We start from the raw sequence: 20,634 nt of genomic DNA, 5'->3' as shown, positions 1-20,634 counted from the left end.
AGTGGATCGAAAAGCTTGAAAATGACAACCACTATAAGATGTATGCAGATACAGACGTAGAGGAAAATGGAACCAAAGTAAGGATGGAAAGTAACACTTTTGTACTTGGCCACAATTCAGAAATAGATGAAAACGTGTGAAACAACATGTGTAGAAAACACTGAAAGTAACTTTTTCTTTTTTCAAAAGTAGCTTTTGCTTTTCACAAAAGACGAATGTGAAAAACTTTTTCACTAAAAGAAATCTGCTTTTTGTCGGCCAACCTCAATCATCCGGACAGGTGTAGAAAACACTGAAAGCAACTTTTTCTTTTTTCAAAAGTAGCTTTTGCTTTTCACAAAAGACGAAGGTGAAAAACTTTTTCACCAAAAGAAATCTGCTTTTTGTCGGCCAACCTCAATCATCCGGAGTACTCATAAAAGCATAAAATAATGGAGTTGTCCTGTACATTTTAGTGTTTTGAATTCCAATTTGAAGTCCACTCCCTACAAAAGGAGCCTTAGAGTCAGTTTGTAGGGTATCAGAAAATTGAGCAGAATCATATTCTCTCAAAGAGTAAGAAAGCCAAGGTCGTAGTAATAGCAGTGTGCTCTTTCCTTCCTGTAAGCTCCAATGTGGAGTGTGCTTGTATTTCAAGTAAGTAATTCTTCTGAACTCAATTATGAGTAACTTTAGCTGTTTACCCAAGAGTGAGGCTTTGGGTTTATTAGTCTGTACTTATGTTTAATAAATGAATTCTAGTGTGTGCCCATTATATTGTCACAAAAATATTTGTTCGATCTTTTTTAGTCTGTCTTTATATATTTGTTAGAAGGCCTGCAAACTTTTATAAAATCTTGCATTTACCAGAGTTTTCCTCACTAAAGCAGCAGTGATTCCGCCCTGTTAGTAACCGCTTAGACAAGAGGTCGTTAGGTGAATTCTGGCATGTTGAAGGCTAGTCCTTAGTTGGGAAGGTTTTTGTTCATCTGCATGATATATTAAATTTTTGCAAAAATTTCAACAGTATTCCAAATAGTAAAACTTAACGATAGAACTTAACGGTGTTAGTTTGATATACCAAAGTGATGTTGAAATGAAAAATTCATACACCAAAGTGTAGAATCATCTATATTTATACACCATTTGTGATAATATCTCCTTTCTTTATTGTTTGGGTATTCAGGTAGTGAGTAACAATAGGGTAAGTTAATAATATCGCCTTGGATAAAATATCTTAAAGTCTATCTTTTTATGAAAGTTCCATTTCATTTTTTTGTTTTTTCTTAAGAAATAGTGTTCTTGCTAGTACAATGGTCACACTCACCAGCACTACCAGTGATGTGACTGTAGTGGCTCACATCTCGTTTTATCGATCGCCATACACACAACTATTGAGATTTGTCTGGCAAAAGAAACAAGCAGAAAAAGTGTGTTTATTTTAGAAAACAAAGTGCACAGTCAAATGTTCCAATGCATATGTCTCATGTAATTGTGAAGCTAAGCACGAACGTAATCTTCTTTCCTTTCGACAATAAATCTCCACCCACTCAAACCAAACTGAAAGAGAAACGATATTATTTTCCAGAATTATCAAGTAATAAATTAGTTCAGATTCAAAGGAATTGGATAACAAAGTTTAACGGGGGAAGTGGGAAAACTTTCACATCATGCATTCCCAGCTTATGGTTTCGAAGCTTTTCTTGCTCTTTTTCACTTTCTTTTCTACTTTTTACTTTATTCATGTTGTTCCATTTTAAAGCATTCTTAACAACAGTGCCCAATAAAGGCAATAAAACCGGAGCCCGTGTGGACAGATGTCATCATAGCAACTACAAAGAATTATTGGTAGATCCACTCTATTGATGCTTATATGTTGGTGGGGATGATGATCCATCATTCCATACCCTTCTTTTTCTTTTTCTTTCTTAATGAAGAAAAGAAGACGATCCCACTAGAAATCTAAAAGAATGAGGAATAATTTGATGCGCAAGAGAATGTCACTCATGTCATCGAAGAAAAAAAAAAAAAAAAACATCACTCATGTTATGGTTCTAACATTACTCTAGTTGTGCACGGTTTTAATTAAAACGACATATGAACAATCTTTAATTGAAATATTCTGACATAATTTACGTTGGTGTTTGTTTGGACGCCTTAGAAAGTCGACAGAATGCCAACATTATTGTACTACAAACGCTTGCCTTCCATAAGGAGAGGATGAGGACCCGCAAGGCTTTGAAATTTTGATAAAATTTGGTGCATTATTATGATGGAGAGATTGACCCCATATCATCGATCCTCTTTTCTATTTTTTGGTCTAAAGTTCAAATGATCTTTTCTTATATTGCTTATAATTAAGCACGTGTTCTTTTAAAAATGTATAATATTGCCCGTTTAGTAATCATTATTGATCATGATTTGTCCCTTGACTGATCTGATGCAAATATCGATGTAACAGTTGCAAGCAGCTAGGTAATGAATACTGAATAGTACTTGGCAACGAAACTTATTAGCCAAGGTGGGGTATTAATTTATTATCACTTAATTGTCAATTATTGAGAGTCTCTTCTACATTGTGACTGGTTTCCTATGACAATGGCGAAGAAGACGAGATCTAGTTTAAAAATAAATGTTTTGGATATTTTTTTTTAAATCCGACCTATCTAAGCGCCGTATAAATTAATCGAGTTGCTGATCAATGTCTCGTGCCTAAGCGGGGACTAGGCGATCATCCAATAAGATTTTTAGAATACTGGCTGAGAGAATATTGCTCCTACATAGTCTAAACATTTGTTTGTACCATAATTGACTGCTTGATGACACATCGCAAGCTAATGGCGCGGGCTGTATCGTATATCTACTCATTGGGGAGGCTCAGTTTATTGTTTGAGGTGTAGGTGAGTACTTTCACGTCCATGTTTAGATTTCATTGTATTTTCTCATGTATTCTGAATTCTTCTATTGACCTTTGTAGTCTACATTCGCTGTACTTTCTGGATCATTCTCACTTTGTAAGCTGAATTGTAAGATCTAGCTGAGCTCTACAAAGCACGCGTTTATATTATCTACCCTAACATGTATTAATCCAAATAACCAAGAATGATTTTTTTTTTTTTTGAAAGATAAAGACATTAAAGAGCATATCCACGTGGGATCATATACAAACATTGGACAAAGTGTAACATCTGAGGAACAGAAGTGGGAAACTGAGTACACCAAATACTATTTTGAGATGAAGTCTGGCTTCGATGAGCAAAATGATCGACAACCATGTTTGCCTCTCGGTAAATATGATTGAAGGAAATATTAATAAAATGAGCAGAAAGATGATTGATATCCTAAAATAAGGTGAAGATCCTCCACGGCGCCTTATAGATATGATTGATCATGTTGATTAGTAGTAAGGAGTCACCTTCAACTTGAAGTGACTACCAACCTTTATGGAGCATCATGTTTGATATCTACGGGTTCCATATGTGTGTAGATTGATTGGTGAAGAGAGAGAGTGTTGGGCTTTAATAAAAGCTCTCATTCCTCTACCTTTTATCAGGGTTCTTATGCGACTGTTCTTGATCTCTCTATGGTTTTTGTCACAAATAAAAATCTTAAATTTGTATGTTTTTTTTTTCTTCTTAGATTGAGAATAGAAAAAGTATACAAACTGAACCTTCTAGTACAACCACAACATAGACTATCAATATAATTGGCATTACAAGCAGACAGTGGCAGAGGATTCATCCAATTTTGAGTACTTGATTCATGTCCAGTATCCGCAATTGCATCAGCAAGGAAGTTGACCTCTCTTTTAATATGTTTGAAGGAAACCTGGTGGAGTTTGGAAGCTAAGGTGTTTGATGTCTTTAATGACAAACTTGATTCTCAAAGGAAGGTTAATGACACCCAAAACTCTCTAGGGTTTTTTCACGAATAATTTTTTTTTATTTGTTTGTTAGGGATTACAGAACTCAAGACTTAAATATAAGAAAGCTATAAACACCCAAACAACCTCACATGAACCACATGACACTTATGCCGCACACCCTAAACATGACAGTGTGCAACTAGCACTACATTGGCCACTTACAATGAACCAAGTCTTCCACTTTGATTGCAATGACCTATATACGTATTTGGTGAATGCGCGTCTTGCGCTCTTTTATCTCTAACTACAAATATCGTAAAATAATAAAGTTATTTTTCATTTCTCGATTCACAGTTTATCTGAATCAGTTCACCCGTTAGGTCACCGAGTCACCTACTATTCACTGCTTTTTAATGTATATTTTCATTCTCTGGGTCATGAAATACACTATGCAAGTCACCATGGTGACCCAGAACACTGTACAGGGTGACCCAGGGCACGAAATACACTGTGCTCGTGACCCAGAGGGTGCAATTAACACTAAAAACCAGTGAATAGTGGATGACATGGTGACCAAACGGGTGAACTTGCTCTATAAGAGATTGGGATCAACAAAGCAAGGCCCCATTAAGCTTGGCCGATCTTAACATCATTTATGAGGAGCCAGACAACTCCTCAGATAAAGATCTCTCCGACAAGGAGGCGTACCCTTTCTTTTCAATGTCCCGCGACACCTTTTTTTAGCTTTTCTCAAAAAACGCTTTTTGTTTTTTGTTTTTTGTTTCCTAACCTCCCAATCTCCTTAAATATTCAAATTAAAATTGTTTGATCATTCAATGGGTGTTGATTTACTCGTGTATTTTAATCCCTGTGATTTAGACATATGCAGTGTCAATACATTCCCGGGTAAACTGCAACCTCTTTGTCTGCTCTCCGACTACAAATAAGAAGACAACTACATTCTAATCTATCATATCTTTTAGAAACCTAAAGGCAAGAATTGAGATTTCACACTTAGATGTGGTAGAACTTTTTAAAAATTTAACTCTTTCGGAGCCTTTGCTTCTCACCTTGGGAAGGCCCTCCTTGACCTGAAGCTGGATGGAAAAGTCTTTTTTTTTTTTGCCCATTCTTATCATCATCGGTTTTCCTTTCTCACTTGGGCTTACTGAAAGTAAGTCCAAAAGGTTAATAACTTTTTTGAAGACCAAAATATCTTATTAAAGAATTGACTTGCATACACGTGATCCAAATTATACTCCATAATAAAAGGCAAACCTCAAAACACTGTTTATTACTGTTCAATAAGTAGTGATGAGATGATAAAAGAAAGCTAGCAAAAATCACTCCAGGAAGTAACTCGACTAATATAATTTCACAGCGATCCCACATGCGATACCTAAAGAATAATAGGAGCCCATCATATTAGTCCATATTTGAACCGGGAGTTGAGCCATAAACCCAATCAACAAGTGATTTTTTTTTTTGGGCGAGGAATCAACAAGAGATTTGACGCACCCCTTACGTGGTCGAATCCACAAGCTCAAAAAACCACGCCAACCTAGACCTAATTGCCATTGGATCTGCCCACTGATCACCATCATCGTCACCCAATGTGCTCCGCCGAGAAACTGTTTCTGGGATACTGAACCTAGTGCAAAGCGCCTGGTTTTAATGAGTCGATCGTCGGAAAAAGATAGAACCTGGAAGGCTGGTATTAAACAACAAGGTGAGGAGAGGAAACATCCACTTAGAAAAGAGATTGGCGCCGGTCATGATGGTTGAAACCCAAGCCCTGGTGGCTAGGTTTCGGGAGCAACTGGAAATATTAATTCAAAGAGTCATCGATCCCTTTTATCATATGATTTGGAGCGATATTGGTTGCTATAGCTTCAATTCCTAACTTTAATTCTCTTTAGTTGTTGAAATTTGAGACTAATATCAGATTCTTGCCTTATTTCTCCAGACAAAAGTACAGATCAAATGCCTGTCAATGAGAATTGAAAGTGGACAGTACAAACAAGAAAAAAGAAAAATATTTACTTTTAAGATTTTGGGGAGCCACTCTATTGCTAAAACCAGAATGAATCATTTTTTTTTTTTAGGTATGGATGTGCATACAATGGAATTTTCCACTAATTGAATCCTACTGTTAGCTGATATTTATGTAGTGCATATCCAACTCAACCATCTTGGTCTTAGTGGTTCTCACTTCTCATTTGCACCAAAGTGAAACGGGATTCATGCTATTTCAATCAATGTTTTAAAAAATGCGCCTCTGGCGTGCTTTGAGGCTCAAAAGGCGTAAAACTTATCTTAAAATGAGTCAGTTTTGATGTCAACACGATGAGACGTAAAAAGTGTTAAGACGTAAAAATTGCAAAAAGCGTTGACCAAGGCCTACGCCTAGCAATTTTTTTTTTTTTTTTCTCAAAACTCAAAACGAAGTCATTTGAAATTTCAACTTCGAATCTTTAATTTCATTTTATGTTTTGTAATTTTGTTGAATCATATGATTTTAGTACTTTACTTATTATGAATGACAATTAAAATGTTTTTTGTTTACTCTTAATGTTTTTTACTTACGCCTTACACGTCAAGGCTTACACCTTACTGAAGCTCTCTCGAAAACGCCTCGAGCTACGATTTAGCATTTTAAAACATTGATTTCAACCACCTATATAGGAAACTTAGTACAAATTGTACCTGAATTTTGACGAGCGTTAAACTCATTCTTTTTTTTGCAAGCAATATTTGGACCGGTGGCAAGTAGCTAGTACCAAATTTATGACGCTCGAAAATTTAATTGGACGACCTATACCTATCTCAATTAATCAGGCCAGAATCTGATCAGCCTGATCATGAAAGTGGAAGTGCAAAGGGCCTAATAAGCATCTTATATTGTTCTCCAATCACAATGCAAGTTTTCCACCTTAGTCTTCAGCATATTAATTGTTAAGTATGGATTTCATTGCTGATTCAATGATGACCAGGAGCATTATTGCTTTAATGCATATAAGTATCTTATGACTTATACCAGAATCTTATGACCTATACCAGCCTCTTTATACTCGCTGTCATTTGGCCGTTCATTTTTCCTTAAAAATATGTAATGTAACAGATAAACAATGTATCACATCGAAAAAAAGATTTTTAAAGAAAAGAATGTAGTGTTTTTTTTTTTTTTTTTTTTTTAAACTTTTTGTGGTCAATGATTGTTCTTTTTTTTTTTTTTTTTTTTTGAGAAACTGTAATGATTGTTCTTTCTATTTTGCCCTCTTTTGATAAAAATAGTTTTCTTTTATGCATATCCAAATTTTGGAGTTGGGGAGTCTGGTTGGTTAGATCCCACCCCTTAAGTGAATGTTTTCGGAAGACTGACGTCAAATCCTTGGATGTGGATATGTAATGGATTGCGGCCATTTTTTTTTTTTTTTGTTCGTTCTCTACTCTTCCAACAAAAAAGAAATAAGTCTCTACTCTTTTAAGGTATGGTTTGTTATTAGTCCAGTGCATTGATCATGCATGTTGTTACTCTCAGAGACTAAATTTAACTTGATATGCTCTTGTCGACAATACACTAGATAAGATCATTACATCTGGCTAGTATATTTGGGACACGGTGTGGAAAAATACATTATTTATCATAAGTAGCATGTGGAAAAAGCATATTAGTGTGGCTAGAGTTTGAGTCTCTTTTAACTCGTAGTGTCTGTAACCGCTTTAGGCTTAGATTTTATGTATCCCTGACTGATCAAATAAGATTTCTTTTTCATCGATTTTTTATTTTTTTTTTAAATTTCATTGAAATGGAGTAAAATTACAAAACATGATAATCTACCGTCTCAAGATGCTAGAAAGAGTTAGTACTTGGACAATTTCAGTTGATATTATTGGTCATAACACACTAAAAAACAAAAATACATAATAATAAGGTAGGGTGCGGCAATGAATGAAACTATGCCGAAATAAGAATCATAATAATGAACATGTGGTATGGCAATAAAGGAAATGATTCAAAATATGATTTTCCATACATTTACTGAGACAAGTGAAACTTCAATGTGGACTTCACGTTTAAAAATAAGTAAATTCTGTCATTTCTATCTGGATTTGTTCATGCAGAGATTCAAATTCTCATTTCTTTCTCATTCATCACGAGAATTTAGTATTTTATTAAAGATAATAGTTTATTATAAATAAAATTATACATCAATTTGTTTTTTTCCTTATATCTTCTTATGAACCCTAGCAGAGCGTCCAGCCGCCGTGGCCGTCGTTGTGAAAACTAGCCACCGCTACGCAGTGATTTCCGACGTCTTTTGGAGTGAATATGGCATACCAGACTTTAGTTTGGAATTGCAATGGGATTGCAAACAATGTTACTCGTCAAACCGTGCTAGATGTGGTCCGTAAAGAACGACCTAGACTGATTTTCCTTGCTGAAACCCTACGTACGTACTCAAGAGCAAATAGATATTTTGAAGACCAAAGTGGGTTTCGACCACGCTGTTTGTAGGGAGAAGGGAAAGTTTAGCCAGGGCTTGGCTCTTTTGTGGATGAATGATGTGCCGGTCCACCTATATCACTCTTCGGCCTGGCATATTGACGCATGGATTGGGACACCTGGAAATCTGGATTGGGGCACCTGGAAATCCGGATTATGGCATTTCACAGGCATATATGGTTATGCTTCGACTCAATGTCGAAACATCACATGGAATCTTATGCGGTATTTGCGTTCTGAATCTACGTTACCGTGGCTACTAGTGGGGGATTTTAATTAGATTCTTATTTCTTGGGAGAAAACAGGAGGAGTATCTCGGAGGATATCATATATGAATTAATTTAGGGTAGCTGTTTCAGACTGTTCTTTGACAGACATGGGTTTTTGGGACAGTTCATATACTTGGTGAGACAACCAGACTAAGGAGCGATTGGATAGGAGTTTGTAGACACTATCCCTTAGAGCGATGTTTCCTCATTCTCGTACCATCCATCTTATACCAGGTGACTCAGATCATGTACCTTTGCTGGTGGAGCTAGGTAGGATGCCATTCCTCCCAAGACAACAGTGGAAAAAGGGGTTTAGGTTTGAGGAGTTATGGTCAAGACATGGTGAGTGTGCTGACATAGTAACGAAAGGTTGGGCAGTTTCAGTAACGGATGATCCAATGCGACAAGTGTGTTTGAAGATACACTCAACCAGTAAGTTCTTACAGTCATGGCAAGTTAGTGTTTTTCAGCATTGCCATGAAGAAATGCAAGCAGTACGACAGCGCTTGCAGGTGCTGCTTAGTACTCCTTTTTCGGCGAACAGGTGGACAAAAAGAAAATGCTTGCTGCTCTGTTCTAGGAGCTACAGAATATGGAAGATATTTATTGGCGTCAAAAGAGTACGGTTGATTGCTTAAGAGATGGGTATAGGAATACTGCCTATTTCCATCATCGAGCTTCTAATAAAAAACATCGTAATGCCATTATAGGTCTAAATAATGAGGAAGGCCAGTGGGTTACGAATTCGGGTGATGTAGAAAGGGTTGTTACAAATTAGTACAATGATTTTTTCACCTCACAAGGAGTAAATAAGGAGGCTCTGAGTATCATTTTGGCCACTGTTCCACATCGGGTTACAGCTGCTATGAACTTGAAACTACGAGCAGGATATACGGATGAAGAGGTACATAAAGTTGTTTTCCAGATGCACCCATCTAAAGCCTCGGGCCAGATGACATGTCGCCTTTCTTCTACCATAAATATTGGAAGATAGTTAGTCCAGATGTCTGTTTTGCAGTAAGGGAGGCTTTAAAATCCAGCTCAATGCTTTGGGAGATAAATTATACACATGTTAGTCTCATTCCTAAAGTGGAGAATCCAGTGGATATGACTTAATTGAGGCCAATTTCTCTATGCAATGTTATATACAAAATTTCTTCCAAGGTCTTGGAAAATCGTTTAAAGAAAATTTTGGGGGATATTATCTCGCCTTTACAAAGCGCCTTTGTTCTGGGCCGACTTATTTCAAAGAACACCTTAATGGTCAATGAGGTGGCACATCAAATGCATATTAATAGAAGAGCGAGAGATGGTACTTTTTCATTCAAACTGGACATTAGTAAGGCTTATGACCAGCTTAAATGGGAATTTCTTAAACTCATGTTACTCAAGCTAGGTTTTGAAGAGTCTTGGGTGGAACTTGTGATGTCTTGCTTAACAACGTTCAGGTATTCGTTCAACCTCACTGGTGAAACTCGTGGATATGTTGTTCCTTCCAGGGGCATTAAACAGGGAAACCCCTCTCCCCATATCTATTTATTTTATGTGCAGAGGGACTCTCTTCATTAATATCACATTTTGTGCAGTAGAATTAGTTACAGGGAGTTCAGTTAGCTCCAACAACACCTAAATTGCATCATCTGCTATATGCTGATGATTCTTTTCTGTTTGGTATGGCTACATTGACTAAATGTCAACATATTCGAAATATTTTGTACACATATGAAGTTGCTTCAGCACAACAGGTGAACCTAGATAAAAGCAGTGTAGCTTTTTCTAAGAATGTTAGATTACATGAGCAAGAGCAATTGGCTAATCTGTTAGGGGTTAAACGAGTTGATAAGCATGACCACTATCTAGGGCTACCTACACATGTGGGGAGGTCTAAAACTGAAGCTTTTGAGTATTTGAAGGAGAAGCTATCCAAGAAACTTATAAGCTGGCGTTGTAAATTGCTTAGTAGAGGAGGCAAAGATATTCTTATTAAAGCAGTTGCACAAGCAGTACCTATGTAGATGATGAATTGCTATTTGTTATTGCAGGAGCTTTGTTCTAATCTTCATCAACTTTGTGCTCAATTTTGGTGGGGTGATACTGACACCAAAAAGAAAATACATTGGCAATCCTAGGTGAGGTTATGTATCCCAAAGAATAAAGGTAGTATGGGATTTAAAGATCTACATTTGTTCAATTTGGAAATGTTAGCCAAGCAAGGTTGGAGGCTGCTTCGAAACCCAACATCTCTTATTGCTAAGCAATAAAAGGCCTTATATTTTCCAAATAATTCATTTTGGGATGCAGAGTTAGGGTAGCAACCTTCCTTCCCTTGGAGAAGCATCCTTGAGGCAGGTGAAGTTTTACAAGTGGGAACTAGATGGATGGTAGGAAACGGAGCTGATATTAGAATTTGGGGACACAGATGGTTCCCTGCTGACCGCTATGCTCTTAAGCCTTGGTCGAGTTCGCCCATACAAGGTCTAGTTTTGTATCAGAGCTTATTCATCAAGGGACTGCTACATGGAATGAGGCATTGATCAATGACTTTTCTTCTCCTGCAGAAGCAAGTTTAATCAAGGCTATTCTTTTGAGTACCAGATTACCTCGGGACAAGCTTGCATGGCATCTAAATAAGAAAGGCTTATTCACAACCAATTCTGCTTATTTTGAATCTCGTGACATAGCCATGAACCAAGTTGTACACTGGCCTCCAATTGATGCATTTCAGCAGCTCTGGAAGACCATATGGAAAGCAACAGTACCCAAGAAAGTGGTCACTAGTGTTTGGCGTGCATGCCAGAACATCCTCCCTACCCGAGAGAGATTAGTGACTAAAGGATATGAAGGTGAGACATTGTGTTTGCTATGTGACTAACATGTTGAATCTGTAAGTCATATGTTAGCAAATTGTCAAGTGCGGGAGCTGTTGGGAATGGTGTCTTTACATATTACTTGTCCAATTACCCTCATCTTTGTGTTCAAAGAATGGATGTTGGAGTGTGCTTCTCAAGTATCATTGCAGCAGTTTGAGAAATTTATGATGTTTCTGTGGGCTCTCTAGAATAACAGAAACGCTGCATTCTGGGAGGAAAAGCCTAAGCTCCCAGCTGATATTGCTATTACCATGTTGGGTTGGTTTGAGGAGTATAAGTTGGTGCATGCTTTTGAGATTCCTGGTGTAAGAGTTATACAAATGTGGACTTGCCCCACTGATAATATGATAAAATGCAATGTTGATGGTTGTTTTAATTATACAAATATGAAGGGTGGTGTAAGCTGTGTTTTACGAAACCATGAAGGCAAGTTCTAGGCTGCGTTGACTCAGTATATAGGATAGTTTCGTCCGCCTTCCACGTTGAACTAATGGCACTTCAGACAGCGCTGCATTTTGCTATTTCTCTACATTATGAGCACGTTCTTTTCGAATCAGATTGCTTACAGTTAGTTCAGGCCATAAATGATACTAGTAAGGATGCTACTATATGTGGTAATGTCATAGATGAAGTCAGGTTAGTCTTTAGAAACTATCCACATTTTTCTTTATCACTTGTAAACCGTCAAGCAAATAGTGTATCTCACACTCTTGCTCAGACGGCTTTAATTTCTGAATTGTCTCATTTGTGGCTTTTGTATGCTCTCGATTTTATCCGGGATGCCCTTTTAAGCGATTCAAATCGCTAGTCCAATGAAATTTATGTTTTTGTCAAAAAAACAAAAAAAAATTGCATATCATGGCCGACCTATCTATTACAACGTAAGTAATATTTACATGTTTTTTTTTTTTTATCCTTTTTAATGTGGCGTATGTTTTCTCAAGATGACAACATTGTGGTAACCCAAATGCCTTATTGTTAAGAAGATAAGATAAGCATATGTCAAAAAGTCCAAATTTATTTCATATATTAACACTATACCACAAAGTTAAACAAATGACAGTTCATTAACTGTCGTCTGAATGAAAAAGCTAATGTTGTCTAGTAGTCTGTCGTCTGATTGACCTCATTCAGACGACAGTTAAAAACCATTGTCTGTTCAAAATTCACACAACATATATAGCTAAGTATGTGTCGTCTGAATATTTTCAAATTAAAATAATTATGTTTAACTATTGTCTGTTACAAACTCACACAACAGTTCTTTTATTAACTGTTGAGAAAAGTTATATTACCTCAATAGTTTTAGGAAAACTGTGTTGTGTGTGATGAATCTCAGACAACAGCAGCACAACTACATGATGTCTTAAATGAATTTCACACGACACAGTTATAATGACACTGTTGTCTGAAATGAATCTCCAACAAGCGTCATTGTTGTTTTAGTTGTGTCTTATGCAAATAAAACATCAGAAGATTTAGGAATCTATCGTCTGATAGAAACTCAGACAACAGTTAGTAATCTGTTTGTGTTGTAGGATTTGCATAAGGTATAACAGTCCACTGATGGGATATGTGGTCTAATAGGAACTCAGACCACAGTTTTTATTATATTTAGTTGTGGTTTATGAATCTTAGTCAATATATTATTGTTATATCTGTTGTCTGATTTAATATCAGACGACAGTAACTTTATTATACATGTTACCAGAATGGAGATCACACAACATCAATTTGTTATTTCTGTTGTCTGAAATCAAGTTCAGACAACATGTATTATTTGTTATTTTTAGATGTGATATGTAAGTGGATCTCAGACAATGGTTTTGTGAACCCTTCTATTGTGTTATACCTTTGGAAACTACAGTTATCTTTGCATAATGGTTGCAAATATGAATGTTCAATCATATCCTAAACAAATCCAAAATAAAACATTGTCATATATCAATTACATATGTTTCATACATTGTCAATCCAAAACATTTCCAAAAGTACATATCCATATCCATATATGATCAAATCCAGCAATCGTAACTAAAAACAACCTCAATCTAGCAAGTAATAATATTGTCTATCTTGTAAAATCCAGGTTACCAAAATAAGTCACCAACCACTAACTAGATGCGATACTACTGCTTACATATATGTTTTAACAACAAATTTTGCCTACTCATTTCCTACTTCATCAATGTGTTGCTGGGTACATGCCACTATGAATGCATATACTAGGCAATCCTCAATTAAGATATAGCCTCCAGGATACTGCTGCAAAAAAGTGAATAAATACCAAAAGCCACTCTTTTATCTGTTAATCATATAATGTTGCACCAATAAGAATAAATACCAAATTTATAGGTAAAGATGCTCACATCATGCCTTATAATTTTGTAAAGCACTATGCAGAAGGGCAGCTTAAGCATTATAAACTTACACCATATATAAGATCAATACACTATACAACATATAGTAATTTGATGGCTTGGTGCATATTGTACAAGAAATTCCAACTAAAGAGTGTGAAAATGCTATACAAGTGTTCATCTCATTATTAAAAAGGTGACATAATTGATTTAACTATTCAAGGTTATAGAAATGAGAATGAGTAAGATGGAACGTATTAACAGGGGGAGTTGAATGTGATGAACTCACTGATGGCAGGCACGTACCCTCTACTAACAAGGAAGACACTACGATCCATGGAGTAATTGAAACTGGTCAAGGCATCCTTGGGCTATTGAATTGCTGCACTGTACAAGTTATCTTCATGCCACAGTAGAAAGTGATGAACAAATTAGCCTTTTCACCTCTGATACAAATCTAGCACACCTTCAAAGCTATCAATGCCACTCAAACCTGGTTCCTCAGAGGGGTGCTTTACATGCATTTAAGTAGCAAGAACAAGAACAATTGTGATTCTTGAAATGGGCAGTATGGCTTACAACATTTTTTGAGCTTGGCACTGAGTTCTGATCAGATCTATTAACTTATAATAGAAAATGCCCATTGAAATTAAAAAACCAGACATTCAAGTCTAACTTGTAAACAACTTATAAGGGGAAGACTAGGAAATCAACCTTTATCAGAGAAACACACACATATATGGATAGGTCAATGCACTGCCGTAAATAGATTAAAAACTTTAATCTACAAGCTTAAAAATATATAGCAGCAAAAACAGACATGAAATAGGCAACGACTCTCGTCTAAGAAGTAGTAGAGCTCTTAAGTCTTAACTACTTAATCTGAAACAACGGAAATAAAATAAAAAAAAAAGGAGTGAACAAGGAACAAAGCAAGTATTTTATTTTACCTAATCCATTTGCAAACATGCCGACTGGGAGCAATGGCAAGCCTGCAATCCATCTTTCAAGCATCATTCTCACCACTAAGACTTCAAGTTATACCACCAATGCTGTGCGTATAGCCCGTAACTCTTGATCTACTAATAAGATCCCAATGGCCATATGCAAAGTTCAGCTACAGCTTTGTATATCAAAGCCTCAGAATTGTATGAACGTGTAGCCCAATTATGTAAGATGAAAAAAAAGGGGGGAACAAAGTGAAAGACGAAAAATCCTCGACCACCCAAAAGTCGATGGTTCAAAGTATATCACGGCTTAGCACAATTGCATCGACTCATTTTGACATAGTAGGTTTCAACCCCATGAATTCAAAAACAATAACTGATAAGGAAGAATATCACCTTATATTGGCTCAAACATACTCATTACACTTACAACAGTAAAAAATAAAATTGCTAAATGTTGCATCACACTTCTAACTATCAAACATAGACTAATAACACTGAGTCTACGATTCAACTTTCATTCAAACCAAAAGCTGAAAGATAAGCCATAAATATGCATAAAATGAAATGGTATCGAATCAAATTGTGTTCAGATCTAAATATGATGGTAGTGGCATTCAAGCTTACCCAGAAAAGCAAAACTGTGTGATCTTTTAAAAGCACTATAATGCTTGCGAAAGCGTTTGGTGTGTGCCTTTTGAGAGAAATATTTAAATTAGCTGGAGCCTGGATTTGCTGCCTACATAAAACACATTCAATCTAATTTAAATCAGAGAACACATTCAGCCCAGCACACTTTGCAACAATAATGAGCGCCTATATATACACTCAGAAACCAGTTCAATACATTCAATTCCAATTCCAACCAAGTGAACCTAGAAACTAATTCAACACACTCAATCGAACCAAATATTACAAATCACACAGACACCATCTTATATTATCAAATACCCAGCTATAAATCCTAAGCTTCAGATAGGCCTGGTTCAGTTTTGATGTAAAAACCTAAACAAATTTACCAAAATCTATATGAATCCACAATACCATATGGTCATACCTGAATTTTGTGATTAAAAATCACAATCTGAGTCGCTCATCTTTGTCCTCAACCAAACACACAAAGCCGGTGCACCCAACCCATGTCATGAAATCCGATAGCCCAAGAGAAGAACACGAGGAAGAGTTGAGAATTTTTGCAGTAGATTTTTGCAATAAACCTAATTATATCAGTAAACCCAATCACCCAATGAACAAAGGAAGAACTGAACTGAATCTGAAAGAGAACAACTTACAAGGAGAGAGAGATGGAGGCTGAAGAGTGAACCCATTGATCCTCAGAGAGAGAGAGAGAGAGAGAGAGAGAGAGAGAGAGAGAGAGAGAGAGAGAGAGAGAGAGAGAGAGAGAGAGAGAGAGAGAGAGAGAGAGAGAGAGAGAGAGAGAGAGAGATGGAGTCGCGACCAATAGAGACAGATGGAGAAAGAACTCATAGAGGAGAGACTGAAGGCGCGCATGACGGAGAGAGACGCGGTCGACGAGCCTAAGTGAGAGCGAGGCTGAGAGGCTCGACGAGGGTGAGGGGGAGAGAGGCTGAGAGCGAAGGAGGGAGAGTGACCTAATTTTTTTAGCCAAGGGAGGGAACACGGGCTAGGTTTGGAGTGTTTTGAGTGGAAAAAATAAATGTAAATTAATTATTATTTTTTTTCAGACAACATATGTTCTTGTTAGTGTTGTTTGAAATCTTTCAAATTTACCAAATGACGATGTGTTGGCTGAATAGAGATGAAACGACCGATTTAAAAAATCTGTCGTCTGACTAACTCAGACGACAGCAAAAACTCATGTGTCGTGTAATGAGTGTCGTATGATTAACTTTTTCTTGTAGTGTAAGTAGTTCTGATTTTCACATTTTATTGTGGGGTGAGGTCCCCGTAGTAAAATTTCTTAATTTTGAGAGTTGTGTATTAGGTTAGCCAACTGTTGATGTAGGTCATTCACTACATAATATCTTCTTTAAATGGTTTGACATGTACTAGTGGAGGGAAATATAAACAGCTAGCATGGATCTTTCATTTGGGGGGGAGAGAGGACCACATAGTTGGGCACTTGGGGGCAATGTGGTCTAAAATATGAACATCAAACGTTTAAGTGTCATTTGCAGAAAATGAGATAAACTGATTTATCAGTTCAGTATTGACCGAAAACACTGTTCATTTACTGATTTAAGAGAGAGAGAGAGAGAGAGAGAGAGAGAGAGAGAGGACCACATAGTTGGGCACTTGGGGGCAATGTGGTCTAAAATATGAACACCAAACGTTTAAGTATCATTTGCAGAAAATGAGATAAACTGATTTATCAGTTCAGTATTGACCGAAAACACTGTTCATTTGCTGATTTAACTACAGTTAGATGCTTAAATGAGATTACGAAGTTTTTTTTTTTTAGAGAAAGAGATTACGAAGTTACAGAGCGGAGGATTGGATGATCATGTAGTAAGCCCCACTTGTCCCCATTATTTTCTCAAAAATATGGACACCTGGTTTAAGGGTTTCCCCGTATGTATGTACATATAATAGCTATGTGACTGAAAGACTAAAAGCTTCAGTGAAAATTGAAGTTTTTTTTTTTATACTAAAAGACTATAATTAATTAAATATGGAAGCCTCTAGGGAAAATTGAAGTTTCAGAGCAAACTGTCCTCTATATATTGAACGCCCAGTTTCTCAACTTGGAGTCCACAGATGAAAAACTAAAACTTTCAGAAATATATACCACATCATGAAGAGTTTAAGTTATGCAATATCTATGGCAGCTGAGAAGCATAAAGTCTATATTGCAATGATCTTCATACAATTCGTGTATGCTGGCATGGCCTTGTTTTCTAAGGCAGCAGTTTCTAAAGGAATGAACCCTTTTGTCTTTGTGGTCTATCGCCAAGCTTTCGCCTTCCTTGCCTTGGCTCCATTTGCTTTCTTCTTTGAAAGGTTGAACATCAATATTCATTATAGGCTTTCATTTGAAGAACTTTATATCCTACTGTCTCAATTTATTAGAATTTAACTTAATTTTACTCAATTCTCAATCTGCAGTTCAAAAGAAGTTCCTCTTTCCTATACCTTACTCATCAAGATTTTCTTTATTTCCTTATTTGGGTAATGAACTTTTCTATGCTTCTCAGACCGACTGTATAATTTCAGTTCTAACTATATATGATTCAATGTTACAAATTTGTAGGATTACACTGAGTTTAAATCTGTACTATGTTGCAATCAACTACACCTCTGCAACTTTTGCTGCAGCCACCACCACTGCAATTCCTGCAATTACTTTTGTTATGGCAGTTTTATTAAGGTACTTGGTACTGATTTTATTTTGACATGGGTTGACTTAATTGTCAATCAATTTTAAGGACCATTGATTGTTCTTCTTTTTGTTCAAGCAGTGAATATGATACCTGAGTTTTCTTTTTGATTTTTTTAAGGATGGAAAGCATTTCGATAAAGCATTTGCATGGTGTGGCCAAGGTGTTGGGTTCTGTCACCAGCCTTTCAGGGGCTGTGGTATATGCTTTAATCAAGGGGCCTCCATTAAAGTTCATGAACTGGTTTCCAGAAAATCTAGACCACCAAATCCATCCAAAGAGTTCCCGCAGAGGGGAGTGGATTAAAGGTTCCCTCATTATGCTCTCAGCCAACACTGCTTGGTCTTTGTGGCTAATTTTGCAGGTTATAGTTCATCAAATTATACCATCTTTTAGTTTCTGCAATTTGATCAATGATTTTAATTTCACTTACCATTATTTATTTACAATGTTCTAGGGTCCAATTGTGAAGGAATATCCAGCAAAGTTGAGGCTTACTGCTCTGCAGTGCTTCTTTAGCTGCATGCAGTCTGCTTTCTGGACAATTGCGATTGAGAGAAGGCCTTCAGCTTGGAAGATTGGATGGGACATTCATCTTCTAGCTGTGGTCTACTGTGTGAGTCATTTGTATTTTTCGAGCCAGAAAATATTCTTTGCATACAACCGATGTATACAACATTCATCTCACAAGTTATTTCATCCGTCCGTTGTCTGCAAAACTATTCTCTATTGAAGAACAATTAGAAACTAGCAGCTTTGAAAGAAAGGAAGAAAGTGAAAATTTAATTTTCAATATTGTAAGGACCTTAATTTAATTTCAATTAACCATGTCTTTTAAGAAGCAAATAGGCCACTGATCATGTTGCAGACAGTTAGACAAATGAGATCTTCATGCCCTGCTAATATATGTCGGCTACAGGGACTGGTAATTATAAAGCCATTTAAGTTATTTGGAAATATGTATGGGGTGTTCATTTACATATATGGTGCCTATTCCCTCCAAAGAGATAGGATAATGACTCACTTTTTGACTTACTACTACAGTAGCTACAGACATAGTGTGTTGCATCTTCCAGTGAATATTATCAGATAGAGATCTACTATATTGCTCCTGCATCACATCATTGATCACACTACTTGATAGATTTCTTAGGTCTATGTAAATTCTACACTCGACGGTTAATTTGTATCTTATCTATATATCTAATGTATCGATTTGTATCACATATCATTAAATTGCATTGCACACTGGACACAAAAGAGAGAAATGTGCAAAAAAAATGTCCTTTTGCGGGAATCCAGTCAAACCCCGGGGCCGTATGTATGTGTATACAATTACAGTACAGATGCAAATAGGTACATGTTTTTCCTTGAAATGACTAATTTTTACCATATATGGGCCCTGGCAGGGTGTAATTGTAACCGGGATTACTTACTGGCTACAAGTTTGGGCCATACAGAAGAAAGGTCCAGTTTTCACAGCAATGTTCACTCCTTTAGCACTAATTATAACAGCAATATTCTCAGCAATCCTGTGGAAAGAAGCCATCTACTGGGGAAGGTCCATACTTATCCATACCTTCATCCATCATTTCTCTTACTTTTGCTACTCATACATCCCAACTTTTTCTTCAATTTTTTTGACCCATTTGTATGGTATATAGTATGCATACAACATTTATCGCATTACAAATACGAAAAATCATTCGTATATATGTATAGGCGGTATAGCATTGTTCGTTTTCGTTAACGACTTCATTTTGTTGCAGTATTGGTGGAGGCGTATTGCTGGTTGCTGGTCTCTATAGCGTGTTGTGGGGAAAGAAAAAGGAGGACCAGAAAAGTAGAGAAAATGAGCAAAAACAAGAAAACAAGGAGGAAGTACTCATCGTATAAGTGACGGAGCAGCTAGTAGTCAATAAAATGGATTAGTAATCCCACGATGAGATAAAGTTCACATGGAGACTAATTTTAGAGCGGCTAGTGACTGCCATCTCTCAGTGTGATCATAGTTAACTACTCTCTTTTCACATTTTTCTTTTGCGTTTTTGAGGTTTCTAAGTTTGCAGTGTAATTTTTGTATATATAGAAGGAAAATGATTGTTGGCCACGATGAGGCCTAAGATTTGTTACGTCAGTTTCAAATATCATGTCATGTCACATTGTCACCTACGTGCATCACATATTTGTCAAATTATGCCACATAATTCTTATACAAAAAAAAATAAAAAAAATTAAAACGTCATCCTCTATCTAAAATCTAATGAGTCTAAATTATTTTGAAAAAAAAAAAATTAATGCCTATTTCCTGTCACCTAATTCAATTTATTAATGCTATTTGAAAAGAAACTTATAGAAAATAATTTAATTAAATGAAGAAAAATATTAATTGGTGAAAGAATCTATAGACATCTCCCTTAAATTTTTTGAATCAAAGAAATATATCATTCTTCTCAAGCCAGAAAGGTCATTACATAC

The 20,634-nt window shown here is 36.4% G+C and overlaps 1 protein-coding gene and 1 long non-coding RNA gene across 3 annotated transcripts; both read left to right on the top strand.

Annotated features, from left to right (window-relative positions):
• Positions 1-532: 532 nt before the first annotated feature.
• LOC121050256 lies at positions 533-3,479 on the top strand. The gene is made up of 3 exons (XR_005802492.1): positions 533-636; positions 2,141-2,879; positions 3,105-3,479. It is a non-coding gene; the product is annotated as an uncharacterized LOC121050256 (long non-coding RNA).
• Positions 3,480-17,476: 13,997 nt separating this feature from the next.
• Positions 17,477-20,301, top strand: LOC112173676 (WAT1-related protein At1g43650). Of its 2 annotated transcripts, XM_024311358.2 has the most exons (7): positions 17,478-17,779; positions 17,885-17,947; positions 18,030-18,146; positions 18,277-18,520; positions 18,614-18,772; positions 19,566-19,717; positions 19,926-20,301. In XM_024311358.2, the coding sequence occupies exons 1-7, from the start codon at positions 17,574-17,576 to the stop codon at positions 20,050-20,052; spliced, it is 1,068 nt and encodes a 355-aa protein (XP_024167126.1). In that variant the 5' UTR covers positions 17,478-17,573; the 3' UTR covers positions 20,053-20,301. The 2 variants fall into 2 exon arrangements, with proteins under 2 accessions (XP_024167127.1, XP_024167126.1); XM_024311359.2 differs by lacking the exon at positions 17,885-17,947 and having other exon boundaries at positions 17,477-17,779.
• The last annotated feature ends 333 nt before the right edge of the window (positions 20,302-20,634 follow it).

Source organism: Rosa chinensis, chromosome 6, assembly GCF_002994745.2.
Source record: "Rosa chinensis cultivar Old Blush chromosome 6, RchiOBHm-V2, whole genome shotgun sequence".
Taxonomy (NCBI): domain Eukaryota; kingdom Viridiplantae; phylum Streptophyta; class Magnoliopsida; order Rosales; family Rosaceae; genus Rosa; species Rosa chinensis.
This window is presented reverse-complemented; position numbering and strand designations above follow the sequence as displayed.

Bases quoted from the DNA above. Each gene is read 5' to 3' on its own strand.
- LOC112173676 (XM_024311358.2), top strand. From the start codon at position 17,574: ATGAAGAGTTTAAGTTATGCAATATCTATGGCAGCTGAGAAGCATAAA. The intron at 17,780-17,884 runs GTTGAACATCAA...CTCAATCTGCAG, and splicing joins TTTGCTTTCTTCTTTGAAAG to TTCAAAAGAAGTTCCTCTTT. The intron at 18,147-18,276 runs GTACTTGGTACT...GATTTTTTTAAG, and splicing joins GTTATGGCAGTTTTATTAAG to GATGGAAAGCATTTCGATAA.